The 15,403-nt window shown below is 45.3% G+C and overlaps 1 protein-coding gene across 7 annotated transcripts in view; it reads left to right on the forward strand.

Annotated features, from left to right (window-relative positions):
- LOC149357205 (uncharacterized) overlaps positions 1–15,403 on the forward strand; it is a 105,370-nt gene that overhangs the window by 32,870 nt on the left and 57,097 nt on the right. For 6 of the 7 annotated variants that reach the window (XM_089584471.1, XM_089584473.1, XM_089584474.1 and 3 more), the window contains 3 exons: positions 1,473–1,569; positions 2,966–3,078; positions 3,998–4,300. In XM_089584471.1, the coding sequence (XP_089440597.1) occupies positions 1,473–1,569; positions 2,966–3,078; positions 3,998–4,300 (513 nt within the window). The remainder of the gene's footprint in view (positions 1–1,472; positions 1,570–2,965; positions 3,079–3,997; positions 4,301–15,403) is intronic. The other variant, XR_016291793.1, reaches the window with a different exon arrangement.

Consider the following 15,403-nt stretch of genomic DNA (forward strand, 5'->3'; position numbering starts at 1 on the left):
ATGAAGCGCGGGCCCTTTGAATATGCCGTTCCGGCATTTGCGTCTGTTTCAACTGAAGTGCTTCCAGCATTTTCGGCTAACTGAGCGTAAAAAAATATCTGAACTGATTTAACGAGGCTCTACCTTTCACAGGATATTATTTGCAACGCTCGCCTCGGCGCCTTGTCATGACACTTTCCACTGCAGAAAACAGAAGGCGCCACTGCTGCCCTTCAGCGAAAAAACAGCGTTTTCAGGTTTTGGTTTAACGATCTCTACGCAGGCGATTACATTTTCGCATCATGCACGGCCCAACTAAGTAAGTACCATTGTAAAACTTGCTACGATACAAAAGTTACCATATTGTGCAAGCTCTATGTGCAGTTTCACCACAAACGAGCAAGCAGTTGAGGCGGGAAAATTTTTGAAAGTCTTCACGATAAAAATGCACAGTACTGTATACAATAACTACGTATTCAGCTAGCAATAAATTAAAGCGTTTCAGTTGTAATTAAAATATATCAGTATGTGGCTATGAGTATGCACAGACATAAATTAGTTAGGACAGACGAAAAAGAAATGAAAATAATGTGTCCCTATACACATGCAGAGAGAGCCAACCAGAAGTTCCAGCCTATGACTCGTGCAGAAGAATCCAGTGCACAAGCATAACAAGCAGGACGTAACATGCTGCAGTGCTGTAGCTTAATGTACAGACACCAAGACAAGTTCACCGCCTGACTCGGCTAACCTTTGGCATGTTTGCGTCTTGCATCTTTTATGGCATGGAATGTGTGCCATGCCATTTTCTAGTTACTTGATTTTTTTAGTTAACAATTGGGGGAATGGGACCAAGATAGGTTGAATGTCAGGCGGAGAGACAAAAAAAATTTGCAGAACAGTTGTGGCCATTGCCGGCACACAACAGCAATAATCTGAGGTCATTAATTCAGTTTTCTGCGATCTGTGTAATCCAAAATAAGCATGTGTATAACTAGCTCCTAAGACAAATAACCAAGATAATGCACAGTGTGTGTATAAGAAACTATAAGTGCTTTTCTCTGTGGCATTATATTGTACCTACCACAGTGTCGGGCAATTTACTGAATGATAAATTGCAAGCAGTTCGTGTACTGTTGCATGTGTCGGCAAGCGTTAAGGAACCCCACATAGCGCAATATCATCTGCCGGCCACTAATGTGTTTTTCATAGCTCATGTGTTGCTTTGAAGCTTGAAACTCAACACTTTACAACTTCCAGAAGGAAACATTGCTAACACGGCTACTATTAATAGCACATTATCATAATTTTAGAACGCTTGTATTCCACACTATCTTACACTTTAACCAAGTCCCATCTTATGTGAACTGATTTACGTGTCTTTTTTCTTAGTCTTAGAGAGGCGTCTTTTTTGCGAGCTCGAAGCCATGTATTGGATTTAAAAAATTTGAGGAATGAATGAATGAATAAAACACTCTTCTTAATTTTTACAGAGCCATGCACCTGAGCCAGTCTGTTTTCCTGCCCATAGATTCCAGACATTACTATTTTTCCGAAGACCACAACAGTGTGCAACAGTTATTACCATGGGTTAGTAAGCCTAAAGCCATGCATGCCTCAACATTTGCTTAAGTTTCATAACTTTAATTTTGCACTAACAACTGTTCATGGACTGTTTCCAGCAGACAGGCAGTCATTAATAATTGAATTCTAGGATTTCTTGAGTGGCTGTGTGGCCATGTGCTTGTCAGAAGGGAAGAAACTAGCCAAAACAAGGGGTTCGCTGTCACCTTTTGTAAGCTGCTGGAGTTCACGAGTACCGGGAAAACTCTTTAACCATGATAAACTGAGAACACCTGGTCATAATGATGCTCAGACAAGCAAGTGTCACAATACTTCCAGAAAGGAAACTTGCATTTCGTAAAAAAAGAAATGACGCAGGAGCAAACGCAATCAGTGCAGTACATGTGCAATCGGAGTATAATTATAAATAAGCAGATACGTAAATACTTATATCTATAAAAAATGTATACTGCAACAAAAGTTCAAAAGAGGGCACCTAAGCAGTAGGCAGCAATACAAAATCAAATGTTTAAATCATCTACTAATATGATTCATCATAAATATAAACAGTGAATTTATGCGTATTTTTTACAGGAGCACAGTGTTTCGGCTTTGATTCTGTGCTTTTGTTGACAAATGAGATCTACTATCGAGATGGAATAAAACGTGAACAACGCAGCACCTACACTCTGTGCTGTTCGAATTTCTTTTTGTTGCACTTTTACCTGAGTGGTAAGAAAAAGACGTCAGAGTCATCCTCCTGTAAGAAAAGAACAGTAGCGCAACCAAGACGAACACAAGAGAGGACCACACAGGACTAGCGCTAGTCCTGTGTGGTCCTCTCTTGTGTTCGTCTTGGTTGCGCTACTGTTCTTTTCTTACAACATGCACCATCTAGCCCAACAAAAAGTTCTTCTAGAGTCATCCTAGAATGTGTTACAGACAACCCTAGCATCTTTTTGCTTTGAACGAAGTAAAAGCGAACAGCACCTGGGCTCCAAACTGTTTGTGTTTCTTTCCATTGCCCCTGTAGCAATGTAGCTATGTGTGGCAGAATAATTTAAGAAATTTAGGACTGCAGCCTAATGAACAGAAAAATAGCCTGCTGGTGTGGCATCCTTTTAACCAGATTCTTACATACATTCGATAAGTGGGCATAGTACATGATTTCTTGTCTGAAGGTGGAATATAGTTCCTTTATGTAATTTAGACATTCTTCAGAGGTTGCAGCAGTTGACTTGTATGGTTCTCAGGAATACCATTCTCCTTGAGTAGTGTGAAAAATTGGTGTTGCGCATAGAGAGAGCTACCGTATGCTTCAAGGAGTGTCGTCTCACAGGTGCACTCTGTAGTCCTCAGATAAAGAAAGCTCTTCACAAGAGTGCCAGCGACATGGTACACAACATTTCTGTATACAATGCAGGGGGATCTCATGAAGACACATGCACATCGCATGAATTGGAGCCTTGCTGCCTGCTGTGGCTTGTGATTGATGTGTTGCTTGGTGACAACAATGCGGAAACACTCTCCCATTTGGTAAGCAATGCATATGTTGTTAGTTCACTGTTTCCTTGACAAAGTTTGAAAAGTTTCCCAATCCAGATACCTTTTTGAGAGCGGCCATGGATTGGTACACATTAGATGTCTCATTCCAGCCATCTTTCTGACGCAATATTGCAAAAAAGGTTTGCAAAGGGCCTTGCTGCAATTGATGGTTGAAAAGATGAGTGAATTAAAAGTCTCGTTCTTGATCATTCCACAGCACGAGCAAGGCTTTCATTGCAATCTGCCAACGTTTGATGAAGTGCAGTTGCTTGTCCTGAGGGCAACCAAAACGCTATTGGGCAATCTTATTTGTGTATTTGTGCACAGCTTAAGGATGACATGGTGTTCCGAGCCCTCAGTTATTGCGTACCCCACCTTGTTTTGCTTTTTTGGGGCTGAACTGTCCATGCTGTCAAAAGCTTATCCACCTTTCCGCGAACTCTGCTGCCAATTTGGCATCAACAGGAAGCTCCTGGATGGCGATGAGTGAGGAGTGACACAGACATGGATTCACTGAACAATTGCATGGCATACTCAACTCTCATGTAAGCGAAGGGCATCCTGAAGATGTGTTGTTCTTTTAGTTTCTTTGCAAATCTTTTGAAATGTTGCCCCGCTGTGGTGGCTCAGTGGTTACGGCGCTCGGCTGCTGACCCGAAAGACGCGGGTTCGATCCTGGCTACAGCGGATGAATTTCGATGGAGGCGAAAGTCTAGAGGCCCGTGTGCTGTGCGATGTCAGTGCACGCTGAAGAACCCCAGGTGGTTGAAATTTCCGGAGCCCTTCACTATGGCGTCCCTCATAGCTTGAGTTGCTTTGGGACGTTAAACCCCAATAAACCAATCTTTTGAGGGGGCGTGGAACCGGCGAGATGGCGGTGACCCTCACAAGTTTTCTACTGCTCACGCAGGTGTTTTCGGCGAGCATTTCGGTGGCGGTCCTTCCTGACGGATTTCTGTTCGACGACGTAGGCCCGGAATTGGTCGACAGTGGTTCTTCGTGTACGACTGCATTGTTTGAGAACTTCGAATTGCAACAGTGCCTAGCCAGCGACGAATTTGAACATGCTGTGATTCCGAGCTGGCAACATTGCCAAGTGGGTATCAACGCTGCCAAGTGTCGGCTACAAAAGCATCGGATCAGCACTGTAACGATGGGGCGTGGAACCGGCGAGATGGTGGTGACTCTCACAAGTTTTCTACTGCTCATGCAGGTTGGTCTTTTTCACCCTTTGAAACCGTCGAGCTACATTTTGCCGGTTCCAACCCAAATGCTTTATCTTACATTTCCTGTAAGCCATGTGGTTTTGTGTTGTCAAATCGTCTTTATGTTAAGAGGCATTTTTCAGTTTTTCGTAGCCCAGCGTTTTATCTGCTGATCTTGTTGCTTTGTGGCGGGGATATTGAGAGTAACCCTGGCCCAGCAACAGCTGAACAAATTCAAGAGCTGCTGAATGGTCAAACCACAATTCTTTCCAAGTTATCGCAGCTTACCATGGACGTGACTGACGTAAAAGCCCGGCTTGTTGCATTGGAAACTAAGCTAGGAAAAATTGACGCAATTGAAATAGCCCTAGCCAATGTTGAAGATCAGCAACGAAAAGATCATGAAGTTCTGAGAAGCGTGATTGCAAAAATAGACGACTTGGAAAATGATGGCAGGCGTAATAATTTGATTTTTTACGGCTTAACTGATTCTGATGCCAGTGAGACGGCAGCCAAGTCTGAGGAGCTCATAAGTCAGTGCACTGAGAAGCTGGAATTGTCTTCCTTGTCTATTGAATGGGCTCATAGGCTGGGTAAATTCTCCAAAGGAAAAAATCAGCCTATCAATGTGCGCTTCAATTCCTCTAAAGACCGCCAGGCTGTGCTCGCAAAGGCATTCAAGCTCAAGGGATCCAGTGTTGCTATATCTGAAGACTTTTCCCATACTCTCCGTGATAACAGAAAGAAATTATGGGATTATGCCAAACAAAATGGCGAAAAAGGCACGAAAGCAGTTATGAAATATGATACGCTTCATTTGGGTAGTAGCTGTTTCCAATGGGACAGTGAAGCCGGCACCGTACAGGAACAATGACAAACTACTGTTCATTCTGCGATGTGCCCAGTCAGCATTTTGTCAATCAATTGCCGCAATATAAACTATATCTGACTATATCAAGCGCTGAAATATTTCCTGACACGTACGAGTGTTTTCGTCGCGACCGTTGTGCACGTGGCGGAGGAGTGTTTATTCTGGCCCATAAAAGTGTCCCATGCGCTCAAATGGAATTCTCTGATAGTGAAACCGAATTGATTGTGTGCAAAGTAAGACTGCCGAACGGGAAAGCAATGGTTCTTGGGTCATTTTATAGGCCTCCTGGTCCTTCTGTAAAGCCGCTAGTTGGCTTATCTAATTTTCTTGAAACTATTAACAATGAATGCCTTGTTTTAGGGGGGGACTTTAACCTTCTGGACATTGACTGGTCAGCTGACGAACCAATAGATATAGCTCGAGGGAATCTATACTCAACTTTTTTTGACATTTTAGATTCCAACACCTTTTGTCAGTATGTGCATGAGCCATCACGAACAGATGGAACTGGTCACGTACTTGACCTCTCGCTGTGTAACGTGCCTGATGCTGTATGCAATGTACAAGTGTTGCCTGGTTTGAGCGACGACAATATTATTCTAGCAGATTTATTAGTTCACTATGTGAAGGTTGCAAAACCACCTAGGCGAAAGATTTATGTATACAGTATGGCCAACTACGAGGCGATTAGCGCTGCTTTCGATTAATTTTTTCCAACTTTTGATGAACTCGCGGATAACTTAAGTATCGAACAGCTATGGAATACTTTCAAACAGAAACTGTTTGAATTACATGAAGCTTTTATTCCATCAAGCGTTATATCAAGTAGGAGAGCTCGAGATAAACCCTGGTTTAACACGGAGTTACGTGCCCTTGTTCGCAGACAGCGACAAATGTATCGAAGATACAAGACGTCTAATTAGCCAGAGTGTTTGGCCTTGCTGAAAACAATAAAAAATGAATTCAGATAGAAGTCTCACATCGCTAAGAACTTGTATTTTTCGAATCTAGGAGAAAAACTTGTCAGAGATGCCAAAGAATTTTGGAGATATGTGAAGCCTAATGGTAAGGATGACAGCTCAGTACCTGCTCTAGAAAATGATGAGATAATCATCCATGATGATGAGTCTAAAGTTGAAATGTTTAGCCGTTATTTTTCATCTGTGTTTTTGCCACCTAGTTCACATTGTCTGTTTTGCATTACCTCTTGAAATAGATTGCATGCCGGAAGTTAATTTTTGTGTTGACGGTGTGCATAAATTATTGAAGGATTTTAACCAGGCTAAGGCTTGTGGCCCTGATGACATTCCTGCCGCAATTTTAAGGAATTGTGCGGATACATTATGTCTGTATTTCACCCGGCTGTTCCAGAACTTCCTTAATGAAACCGACTTGCCTGCTGACTGGAAGGTAGCGCATGTCGTGCCCATACACAAGAGTGGTATGCAAAACTCCGTTCAGAACTACAGACCTGTTTCTTTAAACAGCATAACCTGTAAAATTATGGAGCATGTAATATATAGTTGCGTTATGGCCCATCTCACCAAACACAGTCTCCTATGCGCTAGTCAACATGGTTTCAGGCGTGGATTTTCCTGCAGTACGCAGTTGGTAGAGTTTGTTCATGATTTAGCATCGGGAATTGATTTAGCATCGGCAAGTTGTGGACTGCGTTTTCTTGGATTTCCGTAAAGCATTTGATGTTGTCACGCACAGTCTTCTTCTCTCCAAATTGAAAGCGTATAACTTGGATTGTAAAGTAATTGCGTGCATTGCAGAATACTATCTGTCGTTACGAAAACAGGCTGTTGTTCTGAACGGTATTTCTTCGCAGTATGCACCAGTTACGTCGGGAGTTCCCCAAGGCTCAGTATTGGGACCACTTTTGTTTTTTCTGTATATTAATGATATTTCAATTGGCATACAGTCTTCATTCAGGATGTTTGCCGATGATTGTGTTGTTTACAGAGTAGTAAATTCCACTTCTGATTCGCAAATCCTCCAAACTGATTTAGATACTGTAGCAGACTGGTGTGTACGTTGGGACATGGCCTTAAATATAAACAAAACTGTTCACGTCATCTTCACAAGAAAACGTGCTAATCATCCGTATAGGTATAGAATTCATGATTTTACTCTAAACATAAGCAAGTCATTTAAATATCTAGGTGTCTTTTTTACATCGGACTTACGATGGAATAAGCACATTAATTATATTGGGAATAAGGCAGCATCACGTTTGGGTTTCCTACGGCGGAATTTTAGCCATTTAGTACCAAGTAACTTAAAAACACAGCTGTATTTCAGTCATGTACGCTCTATACTTGAATATGGATGTGTTTGCTGGGACCCACACACATCTGAGTGTGTAGGCAAATTAGAGAAAATTCAGAATAAGGCTGTTAGATTTGTTCTTGGTAATTATAACCGGCAAGTTAGTATGACGGAAAGCAAACGAAAACTTAACTGGCAAGAGTTGAAGGACCGTAGAAGGTACATCAAACTGAAATTTTTCCATGAGATTTATTATTCCAAACCGGCATAAACCACGAACAATATATCCAGGCACCTCATTATATCTCAAAGTGACTGGACCACTGCTTGAAGGTCAGGGAATTTTCTTGCAAGGGTGACGTCTTGCGTTGTTCTTTTTTTGTTAGAACTGTTCGGGACTGGAACAGTTTGCCATCAAACATTGTATGTGTCTCATGTAATAATGCATTTTTCCATGCACTGCAATAATTGTTTTATACCTATAATGAAGTATGTACCCCCCCTGCTGTAATGCCCTGCGGGGTGATGCAGGTAACTAATAAATAAATAAAATAAATGTTCAGTTGGTGTGTTCTGATCTGGCTCACGGATAGAATAGATGAGCACTTTTCACAGGCTGACAGTGTTTGCCTCTTGATCACAGATGACGGCTTCCACCAAATGACCGTTTGTTTCAAGCTGCTTAACTGCAACAAGCTTGCACATTGCAAAGCCTGATGGTGCTTTGCTGGAACTCCTGAACTTTTTTGATTGAAAGGAAGGCTTCAAGTTCATTTTGTTGTTTAATTATTTCATGTTATACTTGCACATACAATTTAAAATTTTAATCATATTTTAAGGCGATAGCCTTTAATGCCTCATCGTTGTAAGCAGGAGTTGTGACAGAAATGTCATGCTTTTCAAATGGTCGAAACGGTCGTGACTTCACAGTGCGCGAATTTCAAACGGGGCCAATTGTACTTTGGCTAGTAACCATGCAACCAATTAAAGGGATCGTATAGTGATGCTCCAAGAAAGTGGGACTGAGTTTAGTTAATTGCTTAATTACCCAATTAGCCTAATTAACCCTTCTAGTCTGGCCAGATAAAGAAATAAAACCGAGTAGCAAATTGGTCAAGTTTGGGAATCGAACCCTGGTCTTCGGAGTGCGAGACGAGCATGCTAACCATTCCGCCATGCCAGCTCGATGTTTTGGAATGAACAAAGGCGCATATAGTGAATACAGTGTCTTCATTCACTCCCATCTTCCTCCCTTCCCATTACGGCGAGGTTTAGGTGTCCACCGAGATATGCGAGACAGGTACATTTCCTTTCCGCAAAAGCCAATTTACCGACGAGCAAGGCATAGAACCGAATGGGCGATGGCATCCTATGGACTCCCTGGCAGCGCTGCAAGACGCTGTCGCATTTCACTTTTAGAGGTGAAGCCTAACATCTTAGCAATGCATCAGTGACACAAGTAGCAACACCGCGCTTAAGGCTTTCGCCTCACCGCACTTTAGTAGTAGTAGTAAAAACAATTATTTATTTTTTTTTTCAAAAGGAAGAGTTAGGGAGTAGGGGGATAGGGATAGATAGATGTGGAGCTACAGTGGTCGGTCTTCCCTAGTCCAGGATACCGTTGGCCTCCGCCGCTGCCTTGGCCCTCGTCACCAGCATAAGCTGAGTGCTCGGGTCGGAGTCAGCCAGGAGGGCCTCCCACTGCTCTAGACTAGGGCTATTTACCTTTGGTAGTAAAGGGCTTTTTTCGCAGCCCCAGGTGGCGTGGTACGTTGTGGCATAGCCCCCACACCACACGCACTCTTTCGCGTATCTGTTCGGCCACATTTTGTGATACCTGGCTCTGCTTGGGTAGGTGTCTGTTTGTAGTCGTCTGAGCGTGGTGGCCTGCTCTCTGTCGAGGATATCCGCCGGAGCCGAGTACTTCTTGCGCGCTCCCAACAACGCCTTCATTGCCTCCCCGTAAGATTCTGGCGTGCTGAAGGGTTCCACCGGCAAACCCGCCCTCCGGTTCGTGAACCCTCGGACAACGGTGTCTGCCATGAGATTTCCCTCAACCCCAGTGTCAGGGACCCAAATGATGGTGTGTTGAATGTTTGTGTTGTTTGATCCATGTCTGTGTTGTTTTTGTTCGAAGAGGATACTCGCGGCTTTTCGGCCGATCCTTCCATCTCTGTACGCCCTTGCTGCAGCCTGAGAATCCGTGGCTATCCAGTAACTCAGTCCCTGCCGATTGGCTTCAGTCAGGGCTAGAGCTATGGCGATCTCTTCCGCTGCTTGTGTTGTCCTTGTGCGCACTGATGCACCAGTAACTATATTCCCATTGGCGTTCACTACTGCTACCGCCCTAGCGTTTTCCTTCGTTCTGTACTTGGACGCGTCAACATACAGAACCATCTGTTTCTTCTTTAGGAACCTGTGCAACTCCAATGATCTCGCCGCCCGTCTTCCTTCGTGGTTCTTCGGGTCCATGTTTCTGGGCACTGGTTTAACCAAGAAAGTGCTCCTAATTTGGCTGTCAATGTCTGTCTTGTCTTCGCCCTCGTCTTCTGCTGGGTATCCTAGCTTGAGCAGTAGTGCGCGGCCAGCGGCTGTTCTTTTAAGCCTTTCCATTTGAAATCTGAGCATGGTTTCGCTGTGCTCCTCATAGGTGCCGTACACCCCCATGTTCATCAGCTTCTCTGTCGAGGCGCAGGTCATGACGCCTAAGGCTTGCTTATACGCCCTTCTGATGCATGTTTCCATTTTGTTCTTTTCCCCTTTGTTAGGTTGTAGGTACGGAAGCGCGTACGTCATCCTCGGTATGATGAGCGCAGAAGTGATCCGTAACGCATCTCGCTCCTTCACCCCTTTTCTCTTGTTCGTAATCCGGCTTAACATCCTGCATATCTGTTTCGTGGAGTGTTCCAAGAGCTGGATGGTATGGTCCCGTTTGCCTTTCTCCTGCAGCCACATTCCCAAGATGCGAAGCTTATTTGTCCTTCTTACGGGTTGTCCATCTATCTCTAATTCTATCGTTCCCTTGTCCTCTTTATTTTTGTGAAGTCTAATAAATTCTGATTTTTCTGGGGAGAACTGCATCCCGCTAAATAAAGCAAATTGACCGATCTCATCCGCCGCTCTTTGCAGTATTTCTTGCTTGTTTCTCGTCGATCCTTTTGTCGTCCACACTGTGATGTCGTCCGCATAAACTGAATGTTCTACATCTTTGATGTTTTTCAGTCTCCTAGTTAATCCAATCATTGCTATGTTAAAGAGCAAAGGTGAGATGATAGATCCTTGTGGCATCCCTCTGTTTGGCGTCGTCTTCTTTTCTGACCTAATGTTGTTGATGCCGATCGTTGCTGTTCTGTTAGACAGGAAGGCCTTTACGTATGCGAAGATCCTTTCCCCACAGTTTGTTGCCGAGAGTTCTGTGAGAATGGCATTGTGGCCGATGTTATCGAAGGCCCCCTTGAGGTCTACGGCCAAGATTACGCCTTCTCGAGTGCCCGATATTTGTTTTAGTACCGTGTCTCTTAACTGGAGCATCACGTCTTGCGTGGAGAGCCCCGTTCTGAACCCGAACATGGTATCCGGAAACAGACCGTTGTCCTCCATGTAAATGCTCAGTCTAGTCTTGACCACTTTCTCGTATAGTTTACCGAGGCATGAAGTTAGTGAAATGGGCCTAAGGTTCTCTAAACTGGGTGTTTTCCCTGGTTTAGGTATCACGATAATCTCAGCGTGTTTCCACTCCGCTGGGACCGTGCCCCTTTCCCAGTGCTCGTTGATTAGTCCAGTCAGGCTTTCGATTTGGTCATCACTGAGGTTTCTGATCATTGCATTTGTTACTTGATCTTTTCCCGGTGTTGTGTTCCTTGTGAATGACCTGGCAGCCGCGTATACCTCGTAGTCTTTTATCGGTTCATCCAGCTTCGAGTTCCTTGTCCCTGAATATACCATGGTGCAGGGTGGCACTTGCGTGCTTCCGACGTACCTGGACCAAAGAAAATCTGTAATCTGGGCGTCCGTTCCCTGAAAATTGTGCGTGATACGTTCTATCGTTTTGCTGTTTTCTCTTTTCGATTTTGTCGGGTCTATGAGGTGCCTGAGCAGCGCCCATGTTTTAGCGCTACCCAAGTTGCCGTTTAGTTCATTGCAAATTTGGTGCCAATTATCTCTAAGTAAGTTTGCAGTGTGGTCTTCTATCTCCTTATTGATCTGAGCTATTCGGAGTCTCAATTTCCTGTTATGTTTTTGTTTCTTCCATCTTTTCGTCAGTCCCCTACGAGCCTCCCAAAGATGTAGCAATCGTTTATCCGCACGTGGAAATTCATCGGTGACCTCTAGCTCTGTAGTATTGTCTCTGTGGACCTCCCGTAGTCGTTTGGTCCACTTTTCGATGTCCGTTAACGCAGTTCTTCCGGCTTCATTCCCCAACTGTTCACGGAATTTTTTCCAATCTGTGATTTTTGTCTTTCTCTGGATTGTGCTGAACCTTGTAAGTTTAATTTGCGTTTGAATTACGTAGTGGTCACTTCCGAACTGCTCCCCGGTGTTAGACCATTCGTAGTCTAGGATATTTCCGCACTTTAGGTCAACAAACTGCCCCCCTGAATTTTTTAAAATTATGTACCAGTCAAATGCTGTTATGCATACAAAAGTTTAATTGAAATGGTCAGCGCTTGCGAACAAACAAAATATTTTACCTGTGTACTTTCAGCTGCAGTATGCAACTAACCTGATGCATGTTTCTGGGTATATGCCAGTCTACCTAAGTATATATTCATAAACCAGGGGTTAAGGAATCATTATCACCCTGACTGTGCCCAATGTAGGGCAAAGGCCTCTCCCATTTCTTGTGGAAATATTGAGGGACAGCCTTCTGCTCCACACTTCCACTCTACGGATGCAACGTTCCCGCTCGCTAACTGCGGAGGTGTTTGTGCTCGAGGGAACCAAGGGAAGGATGACAAAGCATGAACACTCATATGCTATTTATTACACTTGTAAATAATCACAGAGCAGGCCAGCTAGCTACGGTACATCAACGATGTATTCCTCGTAAATAGAAGGCTACGTAAGAAGGGCTTCGGACTTACCGGCTGGGGCATTGGCGCGACTTCGGACTTACCGTCTGGGGCACTGGCGCGACTTTGGGGGTATCGGCGGCGAAGATTTGTGCGGGCCAACAAAGGCGGCCAGGTTTTTCCGTGCGCGCCGCATTCATAGGGCAAAGCTATCCCCAAGCATTTGCTGGGGAAGGTGACGAGAGCGCATTTGCTGCGCTAGTTTTGCTGCCTGGAACCGTAAGTCCAGCGTCAGAGCTCAACAGATCTCCGTGTGCCTGCTGCGGAAGGTGACGAGAGTGTGCGGCTGCTACCGCTCGTGACGCTGGCCGGATCCCGAAAAGGCTCTCACCAGCTCCGTCGAGTTCCACGTAGCCTTCGAGGTGGCGCTTCCGTTGCTGCTTCCGCTTCCCTCATGTCGAAGATTTCCTCCTTGCCCAGCTGGCACTGTCCTCCTTCCTTAAATGTTGGCCTAGGGTTGAACTCATCCATGGAGGCCATCGATGTGTCCATGAGCGCTGCAGTAACGACTGCAGGACCGCTCATTCAGGTGGGTTGCCAGCGTCATTCGATGAGCAGCAAGGTCACCTGGTACGCCTCCTTGTCCAGCGGCAGGCACTCAAAATAAGTATGCCAGGAGGGTGTTGTTCATGCAGACCCGCCTTTGTTGGAAGGCTGGGGAATTGCCTCCCCTCTCGTAGTCACTGCAAACTGCTTGCCCGAGACTCCGCAGCTTACGATGACTCACAGCCGCAGGGCAGCAGGTAGGGATGCAGACAAAGGACAGCAGGTCAGGGCAGCTTCTCTTGAACTCTGCATTAGGGCTCCCACGATCTCCAAAAGTTTGAATCAAAGGCCATGGAGACCACACAAACTGACCATTTGGTAAAATGTGGAGCAGTGCGAGTGCCAAACAGTTTTATCCGGCGCCGCCCAAATGCTTGGCTTATTTGAACGTAGCTGGCTCTCTTCGGTCGAAGCGCATCTGCAGTTCACTTTCCGACATGGTGATGCTAAGCTCACTTGAACTGCATTAGCGTCTCTAGTTCTGCAAAATTATCAATTCGATCCGCAGCCGAAAATAAAATACCTTTTGAACAAAGTCAGCTTTCTGTAGTTGAATGAGGTTTCTTGGCTCTAGCGAGGTTAATATAAAACAAGCAAACAGATTTGTGCATGCCTGCACTGCAGTACAACTGTGTATTCTCGAAAGCAACAGGCAGCTCCCAAAGAGCCTTTGGCCTACTCGCTCTGACACTTGCCGGTGCCAGTAAAGGGCCAATGACAATAGCTACGAGGAGATACGTTTCTCCCATGGTGACCCTACTCGCTCGCTGTCATGCCCGCAACTTCCGAGCGAAAGACACCCACCGCTTCCCGCAATGTCGGAGCACCCCGCTGCTTTTCCTGCAATTCTGATTGCAATACAAGCCAGCAGGTTATGCGACCCGGCTCCCAGAGCGAAATATACAGAACGGAGAATATTTACATTTATATACAAGAAAAAACGGGCCACCCTTAAAAAGGCTTCCGCAATCACTCGCTTCTGGCTTGCTGTTCTCAGTGGACAGCTCGGTCTATATGTGCAGACCTTGTACGTTCACCTTCCAAATGTATATTGGCAAAGTGCTCATCCAAAGCGTAACGTGCACGGCAATTTCCTCGTGCTGCTATTCCACTCATCTCGCTGTGAAGAAAGCATATTACTAATGCCTTGCTAGTAACTCCGAATTTCGGTCAGGCCTAACGCAGTCCTGGTGGGCATTGCATGAAATAAACTCCCTCGTCCCAAGAGCTTGCCACACATTGAGGAAGTATTGGGGTACAGCCTTCCGCCCCGCTCTTCCACTCCACAGTGCGGAGTGCAGATGCAGACGCAGATGCAGCATTGACGCTCGCTAACTGCAGAGGCGTTCGTGCTCGAGGGAACCACGGGAGGTACGACAAAGTGCGAACACTCATATGCTATTTATTACACTTGTAAGTAATACACAGAGCGGGCTAGCTAGCTGCCAGAACATAAACGAGGCATTCCTCAGAAATAGAAGGCTACGTAAGAAGGGCTTCCGACTTAATGGCTGGGGCAGTAGCACGACTTGGAGGGTATCGGCGGTGAACGTTTCTACATGCTGACAAAGGCGGCGGGGTTTTCTTGTGCGCATCGCATTCTTGGGCCAAAGCCATCCCCAAGCATTTGCTGGGGAAGTTGATGAGAGCACGTGTTTGCTGTGCTAGTTTTGCTGCCTGGAACCAGAAGTCCAGCATCTAGGCGCAACCGATCTCCATGCGCCTGTGGCAGAAGGTGAGCAGGGATGTGGCTGCAACCGCTTGTGAAGCTGGTTGGATCTTGCAAAGGCTCTCATTGTCTCCCTGGAGTTCCATAGCCTTCGAGGTGGCGCTCCCGTCGCTGCTTCCGCTTCCCCCATCAGGGAGATTTCCTCCTTTCCCAGCCGGTGCTGTCCTGATGCACGATGATATAGATGGTCGGTCACTTCGAAACGAAGTAGGGGAAACAGGTTTCAATAGTCTCTACAATTAAGCTTTCCTTTGCCAGCTGTGGCCACGTATCTCTGCAAAGTTCTTAATCCCATGCGCCCACCTAAATTTCTGCCGCTCCCTGTTACACTTGCCTTCTCTTTGAATCCACTCCGTCACCATTAAGGACCAGTGATTATTTTGCCTTCACATTGCATATGCTGACCAAGCCCATATCTTCCTCTGTAAAGGAATATCTCACTGCGAAGTACAAAAGTATGGCATATGCGTGTTCGTGCTTCATTCCGGCCTGACTGTACACACAAGGAGTGATCGACTGGATTAAAAAGTTTGTGCGTGTCTGAGAATTCAAGAATGTTGCTGGTGAGCAAGGCTCAGACAGTCAGTTACTTTTGTTGTGACCTGAATAAGTTACTTGA

This window comes from Amblyomma mixtum, chromosome 3 (assembly GCF_055824585.1).
Source record: "Amblyomma mixtum isolate Tamu chromosome 3, ASM5582458v1, whole genome shotgun sequence".
NCBI classification, from domain to species: Eukaryota; Metazoa; Arthropoda; class Arachnida; order Ixodida; family Ixodidae; genus Amblyomma; species Amblyomma mixtum.